A 27,928-nucleotide genomic window follows, 5' to 3' on the forward strand; every position below is an offset into this window, starting at 1 on the left:
TACCTCCACGTACAGAAGGTTCATATCTGCATCCTACTGCCCCCAAGTGGCCAAGTTGTGAAAACCAGAGGCATCACAAAGCTATTTAATTGAAGCAGAAAATGTAGTAAATGAGCCAGGAACGGATTAACAGCATTTCTATTCATTTCAATGGGGAAGGATGATTTGAGACATATAAGTTTTGAGTTACAAGCATGTTCACGCAATTAAACTTGTCTCGAGGCACCACTGTATGCGTACTGTAGTAATTTAACCCGGGATGTAAGTGCTTTTGATACATATGTCAAACGTCTTCTTCATGCTAGGCTAAGTCAGCGGAGCCTCACCCGTTGAAGTCGAGCACGGGGCATCGCTAGGAAGCCATGCGGCGAGCTGAACCTCCGACTCGGGGTTCGGCTCTGTGGGCCTTCCTGATGCTTCTCTCGGGGGCAACGGCAGAGCAGCTGAACGCCACCACGCGGCGCAACGGCGGCGGTTCCCAATGCGGAGAATACACCAACCAGGTCACGCAAAGACAAAAAAAAAAAAATATTACGATTTCGAAACGCTAACGTTGGATTTTGTCTCGTTTTCACCAACCTGCAGTCGATGGAGGACGGCATGTGTCGCCTGGTGGCCACGCTTCCGCAGCTGGACGAGCAACGCTGTCCCGATATGTTCCGTTGCACGGACGAGGTTTCCTATTGGTTGCACGAGAACGAAGAACGTAAGCAGCAAATGGCGGCGTTGAAGGAGACCATCTCGCAGTTGCGCGAGGAGTTGCGTAACCACCGGCATCGCATCAAGGCCTTTGAGCTGCAGGTGGAAACACGATTTCTTCTTTTTTTTAACTCATTCAATGCCATTCATGAATTTACATAGGAGTGCAATTCCCAACTTTTTTTTCATGCTTGGGTGCTGAAAAAGCGCTGGCCATGGCCTCTGGCGATGTTCTTTTCAATTCCACAAGGGGAAGTATTTCCCTTTTTTTCCATGTTAGCGCTTTGTTCCAACTTCAGCTGTTGTTAAAGCGCTATATAAATCAATTTCAAGGTCATATAACTCCACACCCATATAATTTAGGAATTAACTTTTTTTCTGATGAAAGAAGACAGTCTAAGGTTTCTATTGAATGTTTATGTAGTCCTAAAACTCAATATTCCGTGGGTCCTGGAATTCGAGTGACAGCTATCTAGTTATCTATTAGCTATCTAGCTAGCAATCTATTAATCATCTATTAGTTAGCTAGCTAACTTTCTATCTATGAGTTTTCCGGGTTGAGTGAATGCTGGGTCATGTTGCTATCTATTAGCTATCGATTACCTATCTAGCTAGCTCGCTATTAGTTATCTATTAGCTAGGTAGCTAGCTTTCTAGCTATTTGAGTTATTCCGGGTTTAGTGAATGCTGGCTCATGTTGCTATCTATTAGCTATCTATCTATTTGCTCTTGATTAGCTATCTAGCTAGCTCGATTACCTATCTAGCTAGCTCGCTATTAGTTATCTATTAGCTAGGTATCTAGCTTTCTAGCTATTTGAGTTATTCCGGGTTTAGTGAATGCTGGCTCATGTTGCTATCTTTTAGCTATCTATCTATTTGCTATTGATTACCTATCTAGCTAGCTCGCTATTAATTAGTTATCTATTAGCTAGGTAGCTAGCTTTCTAGCTATTTGAGTTATTCCGGGTTTAGTGAATGCTGGCTCATGTTGCTATCTATTAGCTACCTATCTATTTGCTATCGACTATGTATCTAGCTAGCTCGCTATTAGTTATCTATTAGCTAGGTAGCTAGCTTTCTATCTATTTGAGTTATTCCGGGTTTAGTGAATGCTGGCTCATGTTGCTATCTATTAGCTACCTATCTATTTGCTATAGACTACGTATCTAGCTAGCTCTCTATTAGTTATCTATTAGCTAGGTAGCTAGCTTTCTATCTATTTGAGTTATTCCGGGTTTAGTGAATGCTGGCTCATGTTGCTATCTATTAGCTGTCTATTTGCTATCGATTATCTATCTAGCTAGCTCGCTATTAGTTATCTATTAGCTAGGTAGCTAGCTTTCTATCTATTTGAGTTATTCCGGGTTTAGTGAATGCTGGCTCATGTTGCTATCTACCATTGCAAGCATGGTGGAATTTCACAAATGTCATTCACTTTCACGGGCCGAATAAGATGATATGGTGGGCCACATTTGGCCCCCGGGCCTTGACTTTGACACTTGTGGTTTACATGATATCCAATCCTACCAAGCCGTTGTCAGAAGTGGGATCTGTTTCCTGTCTAAATTCTGTCACCGGTGTCTGGACACTATGATCCACTCCCACCCGTTCCCTCCACTAACATATCCTTGACCTCGCTAACTAACAAGATTAGCCTCATGAGCCATGATCCACCGAGCCAATGAGAAAACACAGCGTTGAGCCAAAGGTGGACTCGCGTGACATGTGATGTCGCGCCCCGGCCCGGCAAAATGGCCTCCGGGGCACGTGTGCGTGTATGCGCGCCGATTGTCCTCACGAGGAAATCTAACGGCGTGTTGTTTTGCACGGTGTCAGCATGACGACGCGAGTCATTTCAACGCCACCTTAGAGCGTCGTTTCCATGAGCTGGAGGCGCACTACGCCGAGGCCACCAGCTTGCTGCATCTACAAGGAACGCTCATCCTGAACTTGCAGGTATTGAACTCAAAATGGATCCGCCGTCCAAAACAGATCGGTTGTCATTGAGTGTGCCGTTGCGTTAGAGTGCCTCATTGTTGACCTGGAGTGCATGAATGTTACATTGAAGGGAATGAGTGGAAAAGTAATGTGATATTTTAGGGTGTTTTTTTCATTCATTCATTCATTCATTCATCAATCCACCTCCCCATCACCCCACCGACATTTATGTATTTTTTATTTTTTTTTATCTACATTTGTATTTATTTGTTTGTTTATTAATTAATTTATTTATGTACATATTTATTTTTTACTTATTTTTTATAATCTGTTGATTTATTTATCTATTTTGTTATTTATTTATTTGCACATCTATTTATTCATTTAGCAATGTTTTTATTCATTCATTTGTTTATTAATTAATGTATGTATTTATTATGTATTTATTTATTTCTGCATTTATCTATCTGGTTATTTATTTATTTATTTATGCATTTACTTCCACTTTTATTATTTATTTATTTATTTTATTGTAAAGTGTCCTTGGATGTTTTGAAAGGCGCTTGAAATAAAATGTATTATTATTAGTATTATTATTATTATTATTATTATTAATGTATTTACTTCTGCATTTATGAATTAATTTTTTAATGTATCTACATTTTTATTTATTTGTTTGTTTATTCATTAATTTATTGATGTACATATTTATATATTTTAGCGTTTTTTATTAATCTATCTATTTATTTATGTATTTATGTCTGCGTTTATTTCTTTCTTTAGCTATTTGGTTATTTATTTATTTATTCAGCAATTTATTTCTTCATTTAGAAACGTTTTTATTCATTTGTTTGTTTATTAATTTATGCACATATGTTTATGTATTTATTTATTGACTTCTTCGTTTATTAATTTATTCATTCATTCATTCACTCACTGACTCACTCACTTATGCATTTACTTCCACCTTTATTTAATTTACTCATTCATTCATTCATTCATTCATTCATTTATTCATTTATTCATTCATTCATGCATTTACTTCCACCTTTATTTATGTATTTATTTATTCATTCATTCATTTACTTCCTTCCACCTTTATTTGTTTGTTTATTTATTTATTCATTCATTCATTCACTCACTGACTCACTCACTTATGCATTTACTTCCACCTTTATTTAATTTACTCATTCATTCATTCATTCATTCATTTATTCATTTATTCATTCATTCATGCATTTACTTCCACCTTTATTTATGTATTTATTTATTCATTCATTCATTTACTTCCTTCCACCTTTATTTGTTTGTTTATTTATTTATTCATTCATTCATTCACTCACTGACTCACTCACTTATGCATTTACCTCCACCTTTATTTATGCATTTATTTATTTATTTATTTATTTAATTGATTAATTGATTAATTAATTAATTAATTAATTAATTCATTCAGTTATGTATGCATTTACTTCCACCTTTATTTATTTATTTATTCATTCATTCATTTACTTCCTTCCACCTTTATTTATTTATTTGTTTGTTTATTTATTCATTCATTTCTTCATTCATTCATTTATGCATTTACTTCCACCTTTATTTATTTATTTACCTCTGCATTTATACATTTATTTATCCCTCTGGTTATTTATTGATTTACTTATTGATACATTTACTCCCACTTTTATTTATTATTTATTTGTGAATTTATCCCTTCATTTATTCATTTCTTCTTGTAATTGTTCACACTTAGCATGTTTGATAGCAACACTCCTATCTGTGGTCTGTCAAAATTTACAAACCATTTATTTTTGACTAGACAGGGACATTTATGTCCCAATATGTCCTAGAATGTCTGATATTGACTCGTTTTTTTTTTTTTTTTTTGGGGGGGGGTACTGTAGTACTTACAGTACGTATGCAGAAAAGTCATTTCACCGACGCTCGTCTCATCTTTTAGAACCAAGTTCACAACCTCAGCGGATTAGTGGAAGCGGTGAAGAAGAGCCCCGGATGTTTAATCAACATCGTCCGGCCCAACTCCCTCATGAGTACCCAGCAGGCATTGCACCCGAGTTCGCTCTATCTTTCTAAAAAAACGACAAGCGACTTCCAGCAGAAGGTGCCTCACACCCATTGAGTTGCTATATTTGCCTTCCTTTGTAGATATTCATCATATGAGGAACTGTCCCATCGACTGCGCCTCCATCTACTACAACGGCGTTAGGAGGTCAGGGGTCTACACGGTGGTGGCGTCGCTCGCTGGCATAGCGCTGGAGGTTTACTGCGATATGGACACTGACGGTGAGTTTGTACCTGTAGATACTACCGCTGTCGTGTCACCATTTTACAACGCATCATTCATTACGACAGATGGCAACAAATGTATATTGCCGAAAAACAGGTTTCCATCCGACCGACCAATCGTAAGACAGAAAAATGATGACATCATGATGTCACGTCCCCATCGTCGTGTCAAAGGTCGCCACAATTTACCAGAGCAGCTTTTCATATGAACAATCCTCGCCCCGTCCATGTTAACAAATATTTCAATTAAAATGTAATGTATTATTATTATTATTATTATTATTATTATTATTATTATTTTTGCTGAATAATTTGTAATGCGGTTGATTAAAGGAGCGGCTCTGTTAATTATTTTTTCATCACATCTGATTGCGCTATTGAATCTGAAACACTGTGTCAAACTGAGGCTCGCGGGCCAGATCCGGCCCGCCATGCCTTTTAATATGGTCCACAAATGCAAATAACTAGTGGAAATTTGCCTTCATTTTGCTGAAATATGTACCATAATATCCAATTGTCATAAAAATACAAGAATGTTGAGATTCTGCAATAATTTTGAGAGCCCATTTACGCTTCCTTGAATAATAACTAATAATTTTCACATGTCAGGTATTTGAACACCTACAATACACTGTCTGGAAGTAAAGAATCTGCTTTAAATTAGATATCAAGTAGACAGGATGAACTTAGTACAACGAATTTTCATTTATTTGTGTACAAGTTTTACTTACTTAATTTTGGTTCTTTCTTCTATCTTTGTCACTGCTTTATTTCCTGTATGTGCTCGTTGTCCATTTTAAGCGCTTTGATACAGTTTCAGCTGTTTTCAAAAAAGCGCTATATAAATCAATATGTATTGCATTGTATTGTAAATCATAAAGCGATAAGATTCACTGTCTAATTGGACCAAAAATGCTAAGAAATGCTAAGTGCACGTCAGTGTCACCAATGCAACCAAATTGAATGCAAATTCTGTTCAATGTTGCAACCTTTCCCGTCCCAACGCTCACCGCACAAACTGTTATAAATGTTTCATTCTGATAGGAAACAAACCGACTATTAATAATACAATACAATACAATGTGAAATGGCATATTAAAAACAAACAACAAGAGCAGGTACTCACCGTGACGTTTTGCTTATGCTCAGGTGGTGGCTGGACAGTGATCCAGAGGCGGGTGGACGGTTCGGTGAGCTTTGACCGCAGCTGGCGCGAATACAGGGACGGTTTTGGAGACCTCCACTCCGAATTCTGGATGGGCAACGACCACATCCACGAATTGAGCGAGCAGGGCGATTACAGCCTGCGAATAGATCTGGAGGATTGGAGCAACAAACACAAGCATGCGCTTTATCAGCACTTCAGGTTGGGAAGCCCAATCGAAACAAACAGTGTTGACAATCCGAAAGGTTCTTTTAAATTAAGCTTCGCGAAATATTGTGTTCGTGAAAAAAAAATAACAATAAATACACTGTAAAACCCAACAAGTTGAAAGTACTCAAATTTTTTATGGCAACTGATTACGTCAAAATTTTTGAGTACAGTTCACTCAAAAGTTTTGAGTAACCTGTACAGGTTACTCAAAACAGGTTACAGGTTACTCAAAACTTTTGAGTAAACTGTACTCAAAAATTTTGACGTAATCAGTTGCCATAAAAAAATTGAGTACTTTCAACTTGTTGGGTTTTACAGTGTACAATTCAAAAAAGAGCAGCCAATATAATAATAGCCCAAGTTAAAAAAAAAAAATCAACTTTTCCTCACAATTTTGATTATAGATATTTCAGAATCAGAAAAACTTTATTCGTCCCACAATGGGGACATTTGCAGTCCACAGCAGCAATTTATTAATAATTTTCATTTCAGGAATAGAATAATAATAAAGCTAATTTGGGCAAAGGCGGCCAGTTTTCTGATGAATCCATGCCAACAAAAACAAAACAAAATATTTTACAAAGCTAATGATATTTAAGCTAGTTTTTTTTTTGTGGTGTTTAATCTGAGCATAACGTTACAGTGGCTAACAAAAATGTAGTTAGCCTTATAGCATGTCATTCAGTTAACTATATAGCTATGAGATAGCTTATATATCAGAATCAGAAAACCTTTATTTGTCCCTCAATGGGGAAATTTGCATATATGTGCTAGCCTATAATATTTCTATTATTTGTCATTTAGTTTTTTTTGTTTTTTTCACTTCAAGATGGTGGCGAGAGAGTGGCTGCCTTTCCAGCTGCTCCTGTATTTTGTTTTCTACTTCTTTCTTTCCTTTCCTCTTCCTTTCGTGACTTTGCTGTTGTGAAATGTGGATGCGACACACCCAATCCAATCCAGTCCAATCTATTTGAGTTGTTAATAATAATAATAATAATAATTACGTTTTTCCGGGTTGAGTGAACGCTGGCGCGTGTGGCTGCCGCAGCTCGCCCACAGAAAAAAAAAAACTCCTGTAACTGTAAAGGGACCTGGAGAGTTTTGAAAGGCGCTTATGAAAGAAATGTATTATTATTATTATTATTATTATTATTATTATTATTATTATTATTATTATTATTATTATTAAGTCATTTGGGGAAAAAAATGGAAAACAATCATTATTCAACCTTCAACCTAGATAACTAAAAATATATGCAGAAATTTAAAAAAAAAAATCCAAACACATTTTGTATTTGTTCTTGATTTGGAGACGTTTGTGCTAACAACATCAAGTGTAAATAGTTTAAAAATCTTTGCAAATACTTTTTTTGGGGGGTGGGGATCAGATGAAGTGGGTATTACTCACTTCCAGTCGTTATCTTCTCTTAAAAAACTGTGCTGATCACAAATCCAAAAGCCATGGAGCGCCGCCATCTTCAGGGTTCCGTTAATCCTTCCCACGGTTTTCAAAATAAAATAAAATACTAATGAATGAGTTTGTTCTGCATGTGTCACAGTGTAGAAGATGAGGAACACCGGTACCGTTTGCACGTGTCGGGGTTCAGCGGCAGCGCGGCGGACTCTTTCGCCTGGTACCACGACAAGCACGGTTTCAGCACTCCGGACAGCGGCGACATCTGCGCTGAGATCTCCCACGGTGGATGGTGGTACAGCCAATGCTTCTATGCCAATCTCAACGGGGTCTACTACAGGGTGACTTTCCAAGCATGACAGTTTTTTTGAAGTATTTATTCCCAAACGCCAATTGAACAGTGCTTGCGTCCCACAGGGAGGCCATTACACGCCAAAGGCCAAAGGTCAGCTGGGCCCCGACGGGATTGTGTGGCACTCGTGGAGGGACACGGACTATTATTCGCTACGCAAAGTCACCATGATGATCCGGCCGCGCGCTTTTCGGAAACATCGGTCACCTTGAGCATCTGTTACCATGGCAACAACAACACACAAGTACTTAATCCCTGGACACTTTTTATGATGACTGTTTTTTTTTTTTGTACTTTTAGATATTTTCATTTTTATTAGTATATTGAGAGTCAGAAAACAACAAAGCATTTGTGCTTGAATTATTCATATTTAATATTTATATTTTTAATTCATATTTATATTAATATATAGCAACAGAAAAAAATGGTGTCATGGAAATTGTACTTTGAAAAAAATCGAATAAAATGACAAGTGCAGCTGAATAAATAAGAAATGAGTATTTTAATACAAAAAGCCAAAGTCGTCTTACAGAGACGATGGTAGATTATCATATTTTTGTCTCATTTTTTTGACGCAGATGGATTTTCACGAATCACAATATGAAAACAATAAAAATAACAATTTTAACTCAAATCTGCTGATGTTGTCGCTTTCGAGCTCCTTGTTGATAGTCGTGAGTGTACGTACGTTATGCTGAAAAAGGCAGAAGAGTGAGGACTGGCTGAGATATTTTATTTAGAGTGCCTCATTGTCTCATTTTGGAAAAATCTCCATGATATCCAGGGTTCAGCTATTGCTTTAATAGAATTTATTTTTCGCTTTAATAGAATTTATTTTCTCAGACATGGAACTGCGTATAATTTTCACATAAATACATTTTTATTTCAGGTTGTCCTCGTTTTCCATGTGTAGCTGTACTCCTAGATATTAGCTATATATTAGCTAGCTAGCGAACATTCTATCTATTTGAGTTATTCCGGGTTGAGTGAACGCCTTGAGAGTTTTGAGAGGCGCTTATAAATGAAATGTATTGTTATTAGCTAGCTATTAGCTATGTAGCTATCAAGCTATCTATGAGCTAGCTAGCTTTCTATCTACAGTATTTGAATTACTTCCGGGTTGAGCGAACGCTGGTGCGTGTGACTGCCGCTGCTCACCCACAGGAAAACTTATACTGAGACTGTGAAGTGACCTTGAGAGTTTTGAGAGGCGCTTATAAATGAAATGTATTATTATTGTTATTATTAATAATTAGCTAGCTATTAGTTATGTAGCTATCAAGCTATCTATTAGCTAGCTTGCTAGCTTTCCATCTACAGTATTTGAGTTACTTCCGGGTTGAGTGAACGCTGGTGCGTGTGACTGCCGCTGCTCACCCACAGAAAAACTTATCCTGTGACTGTAAAGTGACCTTGAGAGTTTTGAAAGGCGCTTATAAATGAAATGTATTATTAGTATTATAAATGCTAATTTAATAAGGCCTCATTTTATGTACTTTTTATCCCTAATTATAATTTTTGACAGTATTTAATTTAAAATCAACAGTATTCTACACGGTGTGCCCAACTCATTTGCACTTTACATCCGCTTTAAATGACGTGTTTGTCTCCAGCCGCACCTGTTGACAGCGAGAGCCTCATTCAGAGCTAAAAAGGCCTCTTTGACCCCACCCACCCATTTGGAAACGACTGCACAGACCCCCATGATTGACCCTTTCCTCCCTCATTCTTATTCGCCACTGTATCGCCAACGCAAGAATCTGCTCTGCGCGAATAAGGGCCTCACTGTTCATTGAAAACAAGAACAAGAGGAGGATTGTCTGCACATAAAAAGCCTAAAAAGGAAAGGAAAACGATTGCCTCATAAAACTACAATATTTTTGCACTCCTTGATGCACAAAATCAAAAGACTAAAAAGGCATTTGATGGAATAGTGTATATTTATTTATATGCACTGTACACTCAACGGCTACTTCATTAGGCGCACGTGACAATGCACAATTCACCTTCAAATTCCGCCTTCACAATGACGATAAGGCTAGATTGCATTCGATCTGTCTTAACAGGCCTCACTCACATTGTACGCATGCACCTACGATACCGGTCAATGTGCTTATTAAATATGTATTTATACATATGTAATAGATGTGTATTACATGGGGGAAAAAAACAGGGAGATTGATTGCAAGCAAAAAGCAAAAAAAAAATAATGCATACGTGCTCAACAGGCTCTTATATAAAAACACCAAACTCTGATTAAAGGTGGTGGCGATGCATTCATGGTCATTAAATGCGTATTCGTTCTTGAAATGTAAACGTCCAAGAAGTACATGAACAAAAAAAATGGAATTGATTGAAGCCTTTGCTCTATTTAATTTTTATTTTTTGGTTTCCTAACCAGTTCAACCGAGCAAGGCACTTGAGTTGAGGATGGGAAGGGGCGGAGCTTCCCGGTATGTGAACAGGAAGTGCAGTGGCGGACACACAAACACACACATTGTTTTCTTTCTAGGGATGAAAATATGTGTAATATACACGTTGATATGAAAAGGCACAAAAGTAGTTTAGCGATAAATTTGCTGAATTGTGAATCGAAGGAGTTTTTGTTTCTTTTTAAAGCGCCTATATTGTCATTGGCTATTTCTCACAAGTGTAAACTACGGTTTTGCGTGTTTTGTTCCCGTCACCAGTGCTAAGGGGAAGAATAATTGCGTGTCATCATCCTCTCCATTTTGAACACCGTTTAAGCGCTAAAAATAATCGGTCTGGGAGATGAAGACAGATGAAAAGTGTTTTTTTTTAAAGGACAAAGACAGAGAAAGAGTGAGACACACACACACACACACACACACACACGCAAGTGGCAGTATGAGAGAAAAATTGGGATGTTGACTTCTTGCCTGATCCATTCACATTGTCGTGAATTGACTGTGAGCTTGTCGCAGCTTTGCAGCAATCTGGCCGTTCACATGGAGCGTGAAAAAAAAAACAAAAAAAAAACAAGGCCGTTTAGGGGTTAGCTGTGCAGAACATGAATTCAAATAATGTGTGTGTGTTTGTATGACTAGTCTTGTGAGGACCACTAACATTTTATACCACACGTAATGAGGACATTTTTGACAAGTGAGGACATTTTGGCCGGTCCTCACAAGTTTTTCATTCTAAAGGCTTCTAGAGGGTCTATATATGCCTCTGTTAAAGTTTCAGAAATGTCCTCATAAATTCACCCGAAATGATTTCATTGGTGTGTATTTTCACTTCACTTGGATACACACACTTTTTACTCACTGTGTGTGTTTGTGTGTGGTTAATGAGAGGAAAAAGTTCATACCACAAAAAAGTAAAACGATATTTTAACCAAATTCACTACAGGGGTGAGGACTTTGAATGTACCCATTAAGAAACCTCGCTCGTGCTGTTATTTCAGTTCCAAGTCCACTTTTTATTTCTTTGTTTTTAAAGAAGTTAAAGTTGGAAATGGGGTGATATTTAGTGCTCAAATGTAACACTAGTTCTTCCCTAAACTTATAAGCAATGGTGGTCCTCACTCCTTTATCTGGAGTTATCCGGACCTCACAAAACCATTTGAAACAGGAATGTGTGTGTGTGTGTGTGTGTGTAGGCTGCTCATGACATAGAACAAAATTGTTCTTTACCGTCTCGTAAAACTTTACTTGTTCTTCCAGGTAGAGCTGCATGACGCGATTGTAGTCGTAGATACGGTTGCTATGGAAGTGATTCATCTCGGCTAGGGGGAGATTCAAGTGAGACGGAAACGGTCAGAATCGGACGGACAGAGGAAGGTGATTAGCCGAGCGCGGCGTCGTACCTTGTAACGCGTAAGACATGGTGCTAACTCGTTTCGCCATGGTGACTTTTTCCTGAGGGTTGATTTTATTCGTGGCGACCAACTTGTCGCCTTCTTTCACTTTGTCAATGGCGGCCTGGAAGCATAAGAGGGAGCCACTTAGCTCCGTTCACCATACACGAAAGCCTCATGCTAAAGCTAACGGATAGCATTGTGAACATGGAGGCTGCTGTACCTTATGGACGCCGATGGTGTCCGGGAAGCATCCGAGCAAGCCTTTGTACTCGTTATTGGTCTCCATGAGGAAGTGGAGGTCCTTTTTAGGCTGGATCAGATGAGTTGACAGTCACACAGATACAAAATAAAAAAACATGTTGAGATTAGAATTGACAGGAAGAACATTGTTGAGCATGTCAAGGGATATCTAAGCAGGAAGTGCCGCCTAGACGATAAGTGGCAACCATGGGAAAAGCTAATATGTGCACAGTATTGTGGATTTTCAAAAGAAGAGATTCTATCTATCTAAATGTGACTGCTATTTGTTCAACAACGGGACCATACCATACCTTCCACTCCCAATAAATACATAAATTAATAAATATTATATTTAATTAATATTAAAACAATTAAAAAGTAAAAAATATTAAATATTTAAACAATTCAAAAAATTAAATAAATACATAAATAACTAAAAATGTCACAAATTAAAAAAAAAAATACACTAAAAAAATTAAAACTATTAAAAAAAATAGCAAACTAGAGAATAATAAAATAACAAATCAATAAAATAATTAATAGATGAATAAATAAATAAAGGTTAACAAAATAAAAAAAAATCAAATGACAAAAATTACATCTTAAAAATCATTTAAAAATTAAAAACATTAAAAGTAAATTAAAAATTAAAAACATTTTTTTTTAATTAACATTTTAAAATTAAAAGTACAAAAATTTAACACATTAAAAATTAATAACAAACTTTACATAAAATCAATGACAAACTAATAAACTAATAGAATAATAATGGAATAAAATACCAAAATATCTAAATAAAATATTCTCAATGACAAGTCAACAAAAGACGACTTGAGATGCGTAATCTGGATCATCGAATCTTACCACACAATTCCTCCTTCATGCCGCGGCAAAATAAAAAGACCAGTTTCACAAGCCGGCACAAAAAAAAACAACAAAAAAAAAAAAAAACAACAACAATATTTCAGTCGGATTTAGAAACTATAATCATGGATGCTTTAAAGCACAGGTGTCAAAGTCAAGGCCCGCGGGCCAAATCCGGCCCGCCACATCATTTTTTTCAGCCCGCGAAAGCAAATCAAACTTGTTAAATTCCATGATGATTGCTAAAATCTTCACCAAAATTTCATATTTTTGGATGTCAACCACAATAAAAGTCATTATTCTTGACTTCAGATTTGAAAACGAGTTATTCATTAATTTGCTGTGTGCTCTATATGTAATATTTGAAGGGATTTAAACATTCTAATGGGTTCCCCAAATTCATAACGGCCCTCGAGAGGAAACCATAACTACAATGTGGCCCGCGGCTAAAAATGACTTTGACACCCTTTGAAAGGGTGAAGACAGAAATGGTGGGTTAAAAAAATATATATATATATAAATGAAATAACCTGGAAGGACAAAAGATGAAATGGGAAAATCACTGAAAAAATTAGCGTCTACCTGTTCTGCTACCAACTGCGCTATCTCCTCATAAGTTTTCCCTGCGGCCGTCATGGCATCAGTCAGCGTCTCCTCTCCTATAGGAGGAAGATGCTTTTTAAAATTTTTAAAAATCATTTTAAATGCAAAAACCCGTTCACGTCCACTACAAGTGTCAATCTTTTACAAGTCGACAATGCAAATGATTCCATTTGCAATTTCTTCAATAACTGATACCCCCCCAAACATTGACCTCATGGAGGATTTTTGCATTAGCGTCGTACCTTGGTAGCCACTGCTAGTGAACACGGAGGAGAGGTTCTGGAAGGCTTTACCGATTCGTTGATATTCTTTTGGCAGAGCTGAATTCACACAAGGGAGGGAAATGGGATTTTAAAACCGGGAGTCAAAATATCAACGGCGGTTTTTCGGCGGTGTGTACGTACGGCCCGTGCAGCGTTTCCAATGCTCGTGGCCCACCGTGAGGATTTCCTTCACTCCGTCATCCATCGCTTTGGTGAACCGGCTGAAGTGCTCGCATTTCTGCTCTCTGTGTGTGAAAGGACAGTGAGACCTTGGCTTACGAACTTAATTGCTTCCCAGACAGAGTGTGTAAGGCGAAAAGTATGTATTCCAAAAATTAATTTCCCATAGGAAACCATTAAAATGAGAATAATTCGTTCCCAGGCTCCCATAAAACATAATGTTATACTTTCTAATTTTCATAAAACATCATTTTCTAAGCCTTAAAACTACACAAAATATACCTTATTTAATGTATCGTAAATGTGCTATGGTATTATAATTGAAGAAATAAACTGTACAGTATAATAAAGTCGTTTTATTTACCTTTGTGATGGTCGATAGCTTGATGGAATGGAGTGGCCGGTTTCCTCAGCATTAAACACTTGATGAGGAACGTAACCTTCTTTCACCATCTTGAGGAATGATCCCTCGTAGGTGCTCTCTGTGATAATTGTATCTAGTTCCTCATCAATTGTGTTCTGTTTAGCTGGGTTGATAGCTTTTTGCATCAAGTGTACAGATGTCTTGTGCGGGTTGTTTGTGGATCCGGATATTTTAACTTTGCAGTCTACACTCTGCCTTTGAACTATCAAAGTTGAAACTCTCTCATTGTCGTCTGCCTGTCTCTTTAATGTTTAAACCACCCCCACTCACTGCTGCGTTCTTAACCAATCACGTGGCTTTAACCGAAGACTGGGGACGGGGAATAGAGGACAAAAACAGTCGGCTGCCATTTTGTTGTTCGAAGAATGGGCTCGTTCGCGAACGACACATCACTCATTGAGGCAGCTACCTGTCCATGAATGAAAAAGTTCGTATGCCAAGGTAAAGTTTGTATGCCAAGGTAATATTTTCATCAATGTAACGTTTGTAAACCGAAAAGTTCATAAGCCAAGGGGTTCGTAAACTGAGCTACCACTGTACGCCCAAAATATATTTTTTTTAAACGCAGTGAGTGTTGGTGAGAGATCCTTTCACTCACACTTCGATGGGATCCAAATCGACGGCTTCAGGCTCGATGGTGGTAAAGATCATAACTCCCACCGTCTCGTCCTTTTCTGCTTTTCTTTTGCCCGTTTTCCAATCCTGTGCCATTTAAACACATGTTTTTTTTTTTGCATCACATATCCGGCACAATGAATGGTAAACACGGAGAAAAATACATATTGTAAAGTCGCCAACAACACACACTATAAAGTACCTTCTCATCCTTATACGTGAGGAACAGCTGAAATACTTCACTGTTGGCAATGACCGGGTGCCTGCACATCCGGCTCATCCAGCCTTGCAAACGCTCCATTCGCATCTTTATGAACTCTTCTTCAAAGCGACCTGGCAGAGTCAAACAATAAACAAAAAAATAGATTATATACACTGATACCTTGGCTTACGAACTTAATTGGTTCCCAGAAAGTGTTTGTAAGGCGAAAAGTGTGTATTCCAAACATTCATTTCCCATAGGAAACCATAACAATGAGAATAATCCGTTCCCAGGTACCCATAAAACATAATTTTGTACGAAATAAGCTTTAAAACTACACAAACGTATACATTATTTTATGTATGATAAACTTGCTGTGGTATTATAATTAAAGAAATAAACTGTACTGTATAATAAAGTCGTTTTATTTACCTTTGTGATGGTCGTTGATGGCTTGATGGAATGGGTAGCTTTTTGCATAAAGTGTCTCAACAGATGCAGGCAGACACACTAGAAACTTCATTAATAGGTGCTTGTCTTTCTCTTCAAATTGTACAGATGGCTTGGGCGGGTTATTTGTGGAGCCTGATTGATGGGATATTTTAACCTTGCAGTTTACACTCTGCCTTTGAACTATCAATAAAGTAGAAACGAGTCCAAATTTCACTGTGTCTTCTATCCATTTTCTCACCTTTTCACAATTTGGAATGCGATCAAGCTCTGTCGTGTCCCTTTTCCTGTTTCATGTGCTAATCAATAAACCCCTCCCCCTTCTCCTCTACCTCGGATCTTGACCAATCACATGCGGCCTTCACCGAAGACTGGGGGTGGGGAATAGAGGACAAAAAAAGTTGGCTGCCATTTCAAGCTCCTTGTTCATTTCAGGGATCCAGCTCCAAGATTAGATTCTCGCGAATTTAACGTTCGTAAGGCGGAACGTTTGTTAGCTAAAGCGTTCGTAAACCGAGGTATCACTGTACTTGGATGGTGATAAAAGATGAGAAAAGGGCGACACTAACCTGTCACCTGCTTATCCGGTAAGGACGGGATAGGAATAGCCGAGCCGTATTTATCCAGGAGTCTCTCGTACAGCCAATCAAAGTGCTTATATCTGTGATTGACGGGTCGGTTTGTGGTCTGAAATGAGCCACCGCGGCCAGTTAACGAAACAAGCGGACACGGAAAAGCTGCGAGAGAAGCGCGAAAGGGCTTACTTACGTTGGGTGTAATTTGGTACTCGATGTAGCTTTTGAGGCCGTACATCTTGGAGCCTTTCTTGGGATCGGCTACCACACAGTCCAGCTGCGATTCCGGGTAAAGCCACACTGGGCCAACCTCGCCCATCTATAGAAACAAATCGATTGGAGTTTTCAAGCGGGAAATCACACCGTCATTTCAAATGTTCAAGTATCTTGAAATTTCCAGACAAAAATAATGCAACCCACATAAATTGGCAGCTTTTCTTTGCCCTTTGCTATCTGCTTGCACAGCAGGTACAACTCCGGACCGGACTTTGAGAACCCAGGAAACCTGAATGGAAACAAAATGGTGAGGCGATATTTGAAATGAAGTGAAGAAAACACTCACAAATGTTTATTTATGTATGTATTTATTTATTTGTTCATTTTTAATACAAAATAGAAAGGCTCGCCATCTATTTGGCAACTCTGGGATGAGTTTGAGGTACATCAGCCTCCCCCCAAAAAGGGCCTTCAAAATAAAAGCACTTGTGTAAAATAACACTTTCACCACAAGTGAATTGGCTCCACGTTGGCTTACTTGGCAGTCAAACGCAACTAATTTAGCTTTTAATAATAATAATAATAACAATACATTTTATTTCAAGCGCCTTTCAAAGCTCTCAAGGACACTTTACAGTCACAGAAAAGCATAGATGCAATAGTAAATAAAATACAATTATAAATAGAAACAAGAGATAAGGCTACACAGAAAATGTCTTTTTAAATATTTGGCAGTCAAACGCAAACAATTTTGCATTTCTTTATTTGTTGTGACTGCTAAATAAGCCACTGTTAAATGTGACACTGCTTTTATTTTGAAGGAATGATTTAAAAGATTACACAGGGTTTAGGTCGCCATATGATGACCACTTAAAAGAAAACATACATGTGATGCATGCGCATTTTTTTTTAAAATTATTATTATTTTTATGATGAAAAGCAAACGGATGAAGAAAATTCTGAAAAATCGGGTTGGAAGTATTTTGTATGTCACACCCTCAAATGTTCCAATCAAGGGACACCTTACTTGAGTTTCATTGAGGCATGAGCGGCGCCTCGCTGCATGGCGTTAGCATCTCCCGATTCGGCCTCGCCGTAACCGACGGTGGATTTGTCGTCCCACTCGTCATCCCATTCGTCGTCTTCGGCTCCTGGAAGCAAAATGGAATAAAATGGTGGAACAAAAATGGTGTACAATAAAGGCGTCGTTGCACGGCTATAAGGTTCCTTCTTGTGTCTCGATTGGCGCACCAGTTTGAAAACTGCGTTTAGGAAAAGTCATTACAAACGAGAAAGACAACATTTAGATTGTTTTTTTTTGGTGACGGCAACATGTTTCAAACTTCACAGAAACTCCACAAAGCAAATAAAGCATGTCGTGCAGTCCCTTTATGCAGATCATCCGGGGCCCCCCCGAGCGACTAGTCGCCTTTTCAACGGCACAAGTCAGTTTTAACAGAACGACTTCAAGGAAATATGCTATTAAAACGACACGAATAAATCACACCGTTCTGGCAAGCAACAAAATTCATCCCGTGCATGGTTTAATCGCCAACATTAGTCGCTTTCACCTCTACTGTTAGATAGAATTCACCGTTTGGGGCAAATTTCACTTTTTTCTTTCTCTCGCCATTTTCTTTTTATAGAAAACCAGTCGCAGCTTTTCACCACTTATGTTAATATGAAGGAAAACAGTTGTCACATGGTTTTAGTATTTGCACCTCAACACATAAATAAATAAATGAATAAATGAATGAATGAATCGACAGATGAATGAATACATAAATGAATGGATAAATAAATAAATGGATACATAAATAAATGAAGACAAAAAATAGATAGATGAGTGAATGAACAAATAAATAAGTAAATAAATTGATCAATAAATAACCAATAAATAAATAAATACCTTGATAGATGAATCAATGAAAAATCAAAAAAAAAAATCACACAGGGATATACAAAAAAATGGATGAATAAATACATGAATAGATAGATGTAGCGTAGAAGTAGAGTGAATGAATAAAGAAATGGATAAATAAATAAATGGATAAACAAATGAATGGATGAATAAATATATGAAAAGACAGATAGATGAATGAATTGATAAGTGTATAAATAAATAAATACATTGATACATAATAAATAAATAAATAAATGAATATATAGATGAATGAATAAATAAATGGCTACACAAATAAATAATAATAAATACATGAATAGATAGATGAGTGAATGAATAAAGAAATGGATAAATAAATTAATGGATAAACAAATAAATGGATACAAATAAATATATGAAAAGACAGATAGATGAATGAATTGATAAGTGTATAAATAAATAAATACATTGATACATAATAAATTCATATGTAGATGAATGAATAAATAAATGGCTACACAAATAAATAATAATAAATACATGAATAGATAGATGAGTGAATGAATAAAGAAATGGATAAATAAATAAATGGATAAATAAATGGATAAAAATAAATACATACAATACAATACAAGATAGATAGATAGATGAATTGATAAGTGTATAAATAAATAAATAAATAGATACATAATAAATGAATAAATGAATATATAGATGAATGAATAAATAAATGGCTACACAAATAAATAAATAGATAAATAAATCCCTGAATATAGACAGATGAATAAATAACCAAATAACTAAATAAATAAATAAATGAATCAACAGATGAATGAATAAATATATAGATAGAAAAAAATGAATGAATAAATGGATAAATAAATAAATACCGTATTTTCTGGTGTATAAGGCGCATCGGCGTATAAGGCACCCCCCCAACGAATGGTGTATTTTCAAACTTGTTGCATATATAAGGCACACCTGCGTATGAGGCGCAGATCATCTTTTCAAGAAAATCAAGGCTTTTAGGTGCGCCTTAAACACCGGAAAATACGGTCAATAAAATTGGGGCTTGTGGCTAACACCATGCATCGCATACCTGTGTAATCGATAAGGTAAGGATAGGGGTAGTAGATGTCTTTGGAAAAGAGAGAAAAGAAAGAAACAAAGAGGGGAAAGTTTGTTCATTTTGTTTCCGATATTGTTTTCCTTTCACAAAAACAAAACGGGAGGATTGAGGTCAGCCGTCATTTTGCCTGCTTTGACTCATGCGTGAGTCCAACTTTTCCACCACTTGCTTCAAAAAAATACAAAATAAAAAAATCACGACAGCTGCAGATTGTCTTTTTTCTTTTTTATGGCTACCATATTTCATTTGTGTCATAGAAAAAAAAAAACATCTGTGTGTTGTTACCTGGACCCTGGTAGGCCTGAGGGTGACCGTGAGCGGCGACGCCCCACGAGTCGCCCGTGACCGCCCTGCCAGTTTGACTTGCCTCCGGATTGGACGCCGAGTTATTGGGGGCGCCTGCTGAGGTGTCCGTGTTCCACGCTGACCAGGGATCGTTGCCATTGCTGTTAGCCTGCAAAGTCAAATGCAGAAAATTAGCCATTGATACAATTACCGTATTTTCTACACTATAAGGCGCACCTAAAAGATTGTTTGTTTGTTTTTTTTTCAAAAGCTGACCATGCACCTCATTTTACGGTGCGCCTTATGTATGGAAAATGTTTGAAAATATGTCATTCATTGAAGGTGCCCCTTATAATGCGCACGTGCGCCTTATGTATATAAAAGCTTTTTAAATATGTCATTCGTTGAAAGTGCGCCTTATTTTCTAGAAAATACGGTACTTTTCAATGAAGCCAATTCGGTTTGGGCTGGTTGGGATTATTGCCGAGCATGCAATCGAAAACCTTCAAGGCTTCGACATGCACATATTTGAATTTCAAGTCTCGATTAGCTCGAGGCTGATAAAAGGCAAACTTGGTAGTTAATTAATAATAAATTCTGACTTGTACTTATTAAAATAAAAGGAAAACAAACAATATGAAAAAAATGCAAGGTGCGCCATATTTTGACAGTGTTTTTCAGAATGCACAATGCATCTTAGCTATCAAGCCAGCCAGCTAGCTAGCTATTAGCTATCTATTAACTGTCTATTAGCTAGCTAGCTAGCTAGCTTTCTAACTACAGTATTTGAGTTATTCCGGATTGAGTGAACGCTGGCGCTTATGGCTGCCGCTGCACACCCATAGAAAAACTTATCCTGTGATTGTAAAGTGACCTTAACAGTTTTGAAAGGCGCTTATAAATGAAATGTAGCTAGCTATCTGGTTATCTAACTGGCTATCTAGCTGGCGACCTAGCTATCTAGCTATTCGCTCTCTATTTGCTATATTTTAGCTATTGGGTGGCTAGCTGGCTATCTAGCTAGCTATCTATTAGCTAGTTAGCTTTGTAACTATTTGAGTTATTCCGGATTGAGTGAACGCTGGCGCTTATGGCTGCCGCTGCACACCCATAGAAAAACTGTGAATGTAAAGTGACCTTGAGAGTTTTGAAAGGCGCTTATAAATGAAATGTAGCTAGCTATCTGGCTATCTAACTGGCTATCTAGCTAGCTATCGATTTGCTCTCTATTTGCTACGTGCTAGCTATCTGGCTGGCTAGTTGGCTATCCCTCTAGCTATCTATTAGCTAGCTAGCTTTGTAACTATTTGAGTTATTCCGTGTTGAGTGAACGCTAGCGCGTGTGGCTACCGCTGCTCACCCATAGAAAAACTTATCCTGTGAATGTAAAGTGACCTTGAGAGTTTTGAAAGGCGCTTATAAATGAAATGTAGCTTGCTATCTGGCTATCTAACTGGCTATCTAGCTGGCTATCTAGCTAGCTATCGATGTGCTCTCTATTTGCTACGTGTTAGCTATCTGGCTGGCTAGTTGGCTATCCCTCTAGCTATCTATTAGCTATGTATTAGCTAGCTAGCTTTGTAACTATTTGAGTTATTCCGTGTTGAGTGAACGCTAGCGCGTGTGGCTACCGCTGCTCACCCATTGAAAAACTTATCATGTGAATGTAAAGTGACCTTGAGAGTTTTGAAAGGCGCTTATAAATGAAATGTAGCTTGCTATCTGGCTAACTGGCTATCTAGCTGGCTACCTAGCTAGCTATCGATTTGCTCTCTATTTGCTACATGTTAGCTATCTGGCTGGCTAGTTGGCTATCCAGCTAGCTATCTATTAACTATCTATTAGCTGTCTATTAGTTAGCTATCTAGCTTTCTAACTATTGTTGTCCTCGTTTTCCATGTGTACCGGTACTCCTAGATATTAGCTACATATTAGCTAGCTAACTAACTTTCTATGTATTTCTTCCCCAAAGTAATGATTTGTATTCCGTTGATCAAAATCCCAAAAGTGCTTATTCAAATAATCAAAATCTACACGTGTTAATGCCAATGATCAAGTTAGCGTGAGATCATGCTAATTTTAGTTGTGCACAGGCAACGAGAGAGATGTCGGGGAAGGACCGAGTGGGTTTTCCGGGGGGTGGGGAGGGCGGCGTATCATGCCGCTCAACCCTTCGGCCATCCCCGAGTGGCGGTTACCTCATCGGGGGAAGTAAAGTAGGGGGAAACTGGGGTGTCAGGGGTGTCGGGCTGAGGGCTCAAGCGCCTAGTGTCCACCTTGGGGGAAGGGAAGAGAAGGTTGAGGGATGGAAAGGGTTGAGTTTGAGAGTGAGGAGGGTGGGAGGGAGGGAGGGAGGGGGGCATTCCATGACTCATCCGCTTTCTCTGCCCAGATTTGTACCGATGCAGCAGTAAACTCATTTCCCTGGAACTTCCTGTAACAACTCATTTCCTTCTAGCAGTGCTAAAAAAATGCTAACACGACAAACTGGATGACATAAAAAGGCGTCTCACTTCTGCATTTATGTGCAACCAGAAAGTGGGCGGGGGGGGGGGGGCAATAAAGATATCATTTCTGGTTAAACAAAGTTAAAAAAGTACAGTGTGTAAGGCGAAAAGTGTGTATCCCAAAAATTAATTTACCATAGGAAACCATTAAAATGAGAATAATCCGTTCCCAGGTCCCCATAAAACATAATTTTCTACTTTCTAATTTTATAAGCCTTAAAACTGGAACACAAAATATACCTTATTTTAGTATAATAAATGTGCTATGGTATTATAATTAAAGAAATTAACTGTACTGTATAATAAAGTCGTTTTATTTACCTTTGTGATGGTCGATGGATTTTGATGAAATGGATAGCTTTTTGCAATTTTGCAAGTGTCTCAAGGAGCTCTGGGTTGTACATCTTGGAAGTTGTGACATTGCAACAGATGCAAATTGTACAGATGGCTTATGCAGGTTATTTGTGCAGCCTGATTGATAGGAATTTTAACCTTGCAGTCGACATTTTGCCTTTGAACTATCAATAAAGTTGAAACGAGTTAAAATTTCACTGTGTTTTCGATCCATTTTCTCACCTTTTCACTTTTGTTTTTAATTTGGAGTGCAATCAAGCTCTGTCGTCTCCCTTTCCTGTTTCATGTGCTAATGTGCTAACAGTGTGATTCTGTTTCTCTATCAAAGTTGATTTTTTTTCTCACTCTCTCTATGTCGTCTCCCTGTCTCTTTAATGTTTAAACCACCTCCCTTCACTGCTGCCTTCTTGACCAATCACGTAGCTTTAATCGAAGACTGGGGGCGGGGAATAGAGAACAAAAAATGTCAGCTGCCATCTTCTTTTAGGAGAACGGCCTCGTTCGCAAACGACACATCACTCAGTGTGGCAACTCAGTGTATCCCGAAAAATAGTTCATATGCCAAGGTAAAATTGTCATAAATTTAACGTTCGTAAACTGAAAAGTTCATAAGCCAAGGGGTTCGTAAAGCAAGGTGTCACTGTATCTGAATGACCTGATTTGCCTGCGTCGACGTAGGGGCAAAGGCGTCGAAGAAGGAGAGATCCGAATTGCCGATGTTTCCGACGCCGACGGGCGGTGCTACGGGAGCTGGCGCAGGGAAGGACGGGAGCGCCGAATTGTTAAGCTGCAATGGGGAAATTAGAGCAGAGAAGGGGAAATCATTCCAAGTTGAGACTTTATGACTTTTACAGGTGCATTCCTGTGCGCTAACGGGACAATGTTCCATTGGAAGATTATACACAAAAAAAGGGAGACCTTGTGCTTATTTTAATGCAAAAAGAGTAACACGTCTGCCAGTGTTTTCATTTTTTTTTTTTTATGAAAAAAAGATAAATAGCAACCTCATAACAAATCATGATGCCAAGGACAATCTTCAAGGGCTTTCTGTCTGTCTGTCTTGACCTCCCTGGACCCCCAAAGAATGACAAATAATATATTTTGCTATGTCTAAATCTGTTCTGAGCAAGCCTTGACTTTTAAACACACCATAAGGGACCTGTGATGTCATCTCATCCTTACGGAAGTGCGGAGACGACCATATCAGCAAAACTCTCAAGGAGGCACTTCCTGTTGAGATTTTTTACTTTCGGGCAAATGCTGAGCTACAGTGATACTTTGGAGTGTGTCAGGCGAAAAGTGTGTATCCCAAAAATTAATTTCCCATAGGAAACCATTAAAATGAGAATAATCCGTTCCCAGGCTCCCATAAAACATAATGTTATACTTTCTAATTTTCATCAAACATAATTTCTAAGCCTTAAAACTACACAAAATATACCTTATTTTATGTATTATAAATGTGCTATGGTATTATAATTAAAGAAATAAACTGTACTGTATAATAAAGTTGTTTTATTTACCTTTGTGGTGGTCGTTGATGGCTTGATGGAATGGAGTGGCCGGTTTCATCGGCATTAAACACTTGATGAGGAACGTAGCCTTCTTCTTTCACCATCTTGAGGAATGATCCCTTGTAGCGATAATTTTACCTAATTCCTCATCAAAATGTGTTCTGTTTCGTGTACAGCCTGAGCCTGATGGATGGGAATTTTAACCTTGCAGTCTACACTCTGCCTTTGAACTATCAATGTTGAAACGAGTCCAAATTTCACTGTTTTGTATCCATTTTGTCACTCTATCTCTGTCGTCTGCCTGTCTCTCAAATGTTTAAAGCACCTTCCCTCACTGCTGCGTTCTTGACCAATCACGTGGCTTTAACCGAAGACTGGGAGCGGGAAGTAGAGCACAAAAAAATATCGGCAGCCATTTTCTTTTTAGGAGAACGGGCTCATTCGCGAACGACACATCACTCATTGTGGCAGCTTCATGTGTATCCTGAAAAATAGTTTGTATGCCAAGGTAAAATTTTCATAAATTTAACATTCGTAAACGGAAAAGTTCATAAGCCAAGGGGTTCGTAAACCGAGGTATCACTGTATTTACTTCCGGTTTTGTTTTAGATGACATTACAGGATGTGTGATGTTTAACTGTGTGTGTTGCTCTCACCTCTACGTAGTCTACAGGCACCAGTCCCACATCCCCTCGGGAGTTCTGCGCTTCAATCCAGCCGCCGCCAATGTTCTGTAACCCAAATTAGAAAGCATTTTGGATAGACGCCAATGAACCAATGGAAGGTGAGTTTGACATCTCGATTTATTCCCAAGCAATGAATGACCTTGTATACACAATAATTTATGTCCAGTATTATCACGAACCCCTGTGGCGGACACATATAAATCACAGAGATGTCAACATTATTTTAATTTAATGCTTTATTTCATCAGCGTATTTAAAAATAAATTTAGCAAATGTTACCGATCAGTTCTATACTTGGCTTGTGATTTTTATTTTTCTTGGTGTCTTTTGTGAATGGTTTTCCAAAATGCTAACATATGCTAATGTTAGCATATGTTAAGTCATTCACTGCCATTCACAAATTTAGCTTTAGCTATATACATGTAACATCCGACTTACGACCGGCTCGACTTACGACCACCTGTACTTACGACCATGACCTCCAGACCCTATTTTTAAAATTTTCATTCTACGCCTGGCACCGCAACGCGCTAGCAGGCCGGCAACGCGTACGACAATTATGGCCAGCCAGCATCTCACTCTCACACAGCAATCGACTGTGTGATGGCACCAGAGGGGAAGGGGGTTCTATTCAACATTTTGAATGTATTTCGACTTACGACCAGTTTGACTTACGACCGTTTGGTCGGAACGGAACTCGGTCGAAAAATCGGATGTTACCTGTATATGTATTGCATTCCATTTTGGACAGCCGCCCTCAATTCAAGCTCATATAACTCCAGACCCATATAACTTAAGAATTAACTGTTTTTCTGATGAAAGAAGAGAGTCTAAGGTTTCTTACGCTGCATTGAATGTTTATGTGGTCCCAAAACTCAATATTCTGTGGTTCTTGGAACTTGAGTGACAATGACAAAAACCCTGTTTGTTCCCATTGATATGTTTTGATGAAACGACATAGACACATAAAAACGTCGCCATACATCTTTTATATATACGGAAAAAAAAAAAACTATTTTAAGGCCTTCATTAGTTTAAGCGTATGTTGTTGAGTTCACAGCAGTCGCCTCTGAACTAAAAAGCTTAAAAAACTGACTTTGAAAACTATGCAGTGCAGCCAACATCGAAAAGGGACCTTTGAACTGTTGGCCTCTGACTATAATGACATCATGTTTGTTCTTTTCCTTCCTTCCTCTGGCCAGTATTTGTGACATTCGTAATTTTATTGGGCGACAGTCTTGTATCTCCACTATTGCTTGCCCAGTAAAGATATATATTAAAAACTGGTGTCTTTATTCTGCAATTTTTAAGCTTTTTTTTGAAGCTCTATTACAAGCTGACCCAGAACATCTCACCTGATTGGTGATAGTGACCGTTTCACCCTCTTTCACCGTCAGCTCATTGTTTCCCGGCTCCGCAGTGAAGTCATATAAAACTTGCGCCTGAGCACAAACACAGACAAGGCACATGTTTGTTTTTTCAGACATTTCTCTGTAGGCGGTGCAACATTAACATATATCAACATAAAACAGCAGCAGTCTAAAAGTGCACTCACGATGAAACAGGACAAACTAGTTCCCCCTTGGCCTGTTTTCTGCTGATTTGTATCTAGATTAGTTTCAACCAAAAACATGTAAGAAAAAGAAGCATCTTTTTCACAAGTGCACACATTATTCATCACTTTACATCTGGTCATATTGGCATTCCCACGCCCCATTTGATAAACATCTTCCATGAACCAGGAAGTTGTTTGTTAAGTGACAACAAACTCAATTTTTGCATTTTTTATGTCTTTTTTTACTTGTCCGGTTGCTAATAAATAAATTACCCTAAATTATAGTAATTGTTTAAGCAATGCTCTTTATTTTATTTTCAAACTCAATACCTTGTAAGCATGACAACGTTGAATTGTCAAATGGGTGAACCATCAGCTTTCATGCACTTACGGAAAGACTATATTTCCCAGCATGCCCCACAACTAGCAAGTGACCCGCATTTGAAAGGTAGTAAAATGTCACAAGACTGTTTCCTAATGACACATTTTTCCACATATGGTCAAACGTGAGCGTCATCTACTACTTCGCACAGTTACCTTTAAGAGTCAATCTCACATTTAGAATCTCTAATATTTTATATATTTGCGGCTCGGATCGTAACTTTTGACTTTCAAAGTTACTATAAAGCGCGTGGTGGGTTAACTGCAAGTCAGCCAGCCTAACGGGAATAAAGACAAGTTAAACTCTCGGTTTTTGCAGCCTAGTAACGTTACTGATCTTACCTTCTGTGCCATAGTCGAAGCATTAATCAATCATTACAAAAAAGCAGGGCCCAGTAGTCGGTTTGAAGGCTTTTCCACAACACTCAGCTGGCCATTTCCTTCCGCCGCTTTTCTTCTGCGGGACGTAAACACGGCGGTTTCTGTAAACAACCGCAAACCAAACACTTTGAACTGGCAAAAATGTTGAAAAGGGGGAAGCCAGTGGGTATACGATCAGTCGCAGAGGAGATCCCTTTGGAATTGAGACGTCCAGAGTTGGTGTGTGTATATAAGCGAGTTTACTGGTAGCGGGGAGGGAGTGACCTGCAACCGCCGAAGGGAAACCGGAAAGGTGGACTCGATCACTGAAGCCTCCACTCCTGTCATTTACATTCACTTTTAAAAACACGTTTGAAAAAAATATATGCATAGGAATTAAACCAATATTGTTAGAGTCATGTTGATATAAAAAAACAACTGCATCTATATCGACATTGCTGTGTTCTACGTATGAGCTAGCTCAACATCGAAAAAAAGAACGTCGGAGCTACGATGAAACACAAATATAAGGATTGAATACAACTTGCAATATAAAGCAATGATTCAGAATAATGCGATTTATTATAAAACGTCAGTTTTTCTTCCTGAAAAAAAAAGAAACAGTCCTATTATCTTGTTTGTATGCTTTTGTCGCCCTCATCTGGCCAAAAGACGCTTTGCATGTATACTCTCTAGTAATGATATATAGTGGTATATGGTGTATACATGGTAT

General features: G+C 38.0%; 3 protein-coding genes across 5 annotated transcripts in view; 1 reads left to right on the top strand and 2 right to left on the bottom strand.

The window, feature by feature from the left end:
* Positions 1-6,108, bottom strand: part of kcnk2b (potassium channel, subfamily K, member 2b) — a 34,292-nt gene extending 28,184 nt beyond the window's left edge. For both annotated transcript variants that reach the window (XM_089022654.1, XM_089022653.1), the window contains exons 1-3: positions 6,073-6,108; positions 580-680; positions 327-443 (exon numbers count right to left, since the gene is read on the bottom strand). The gene's annotated coding sequence lies outside the window, so the exon portion shown is untranslated. The remainder of the gene's footprint in view (positions 1-326; positions 444-579; positions 681-6,072) is intronic.
* LOC148883619 (angiopoietin-4) overlaps positions 1-10,297 on the top strand; it is an 11,896-nt gene extending 1,599 nt beyond the window's left edge. The window contains exons 2-9 of the mRNA XM_089022651.1: positions 306-503; positions 586-801; positions 2,538-2,657; positions 4,600-4,714; positions 4,806-4,943; positions 6,096-6,312; positions 7,881-8,076; positions 8,153-10,297. Coding sequence (XP_088878777.1) covers positions 363-503; positions 586-801; positions 2,538-2,657; positions 4,600-4,714; positions 4,806-4,943; positions 6,096-6,312; positions 7,881-8,076; positions 8,153-8,299 — 1,290 coding nt within the window. The 5' untranslated portion in view covers positions 306-362 and the 3' untranslated portion in view covers positions 8,300-10,297. The remainder of the gene's footprint in view (positions 1-305; positions 504-585; positions 802-2,537; positions 2,658-4,599; positions 4,715-4,805; positions 4,944-6,095; positions 6,313-7,880; positions 8,077-8,152) is intronic.
* On the bottom strand, positions 10,009-27,488 carry snx9b (sorting nexin 9b). Of its 2 annotated transcripts, XM_089022649.1 has the most exons (19): positions 27,178-27,488; positions 26,255-26,341; positions 24,870-24,944; positions 23,355-23,486; positions 22,037-22,114; positions 19,839-20,007; positions 17,570-17,693; positions 16,747-16,831; positions 16,520-16,645; positions 16,321-16,438; positions 15,302-15,432; positions 15,083-15,186; positions 14,022-14,125; positions 13,860-13,937; positions 13,597-13,673; positions 12,131-12,220; positions 11,917-12,031; positions 11,744-11,835; positions 10,009-11,044 (listed from the first exon to the last, which is right to left on the bottom strand). In XM_089022649.1, the coding sequence occupies exons 1-19, from the start codon at positions 27,187-27,189 to the stop codon at positions 10,997-10,999; spliced, it is 1,845 nt and encodes a 614-aa protein (XP_088878775.1). In that variant the 5' UTR covers positions 27,190-27,488; the 3' UTR covers positions 10,009-10,996. The 2 variants fall into 2 exon arrangements, with proteins under 2 accessions (XP_088878775.1, XP_088878776.1); XM_089022650.1 differs by lacking the exon at positions 22,037-22,114 and having other exon boundaries at positions 27,178-27,487.
* Between the last annotated feature and the right edge of the window lie 440 nt (positions 27,489-27,928).

The sequence above is a fragment of the Hippocampus bargibanti genome, linkage group LG19, assembly GCF_051943395.1.
Source record: "Hippocampus bargibanti isolate YZ-2025 linkage group LG19, ASM5194339v1, whole genome shotgun sequence".
Classification (NCBI taxonomy): Eukaryota; Metazoa; Chordata; class Actinopteri; order Syngnathiformes; family Syngnathidae; genus Hippocampus; species Hippocampus bargibanti.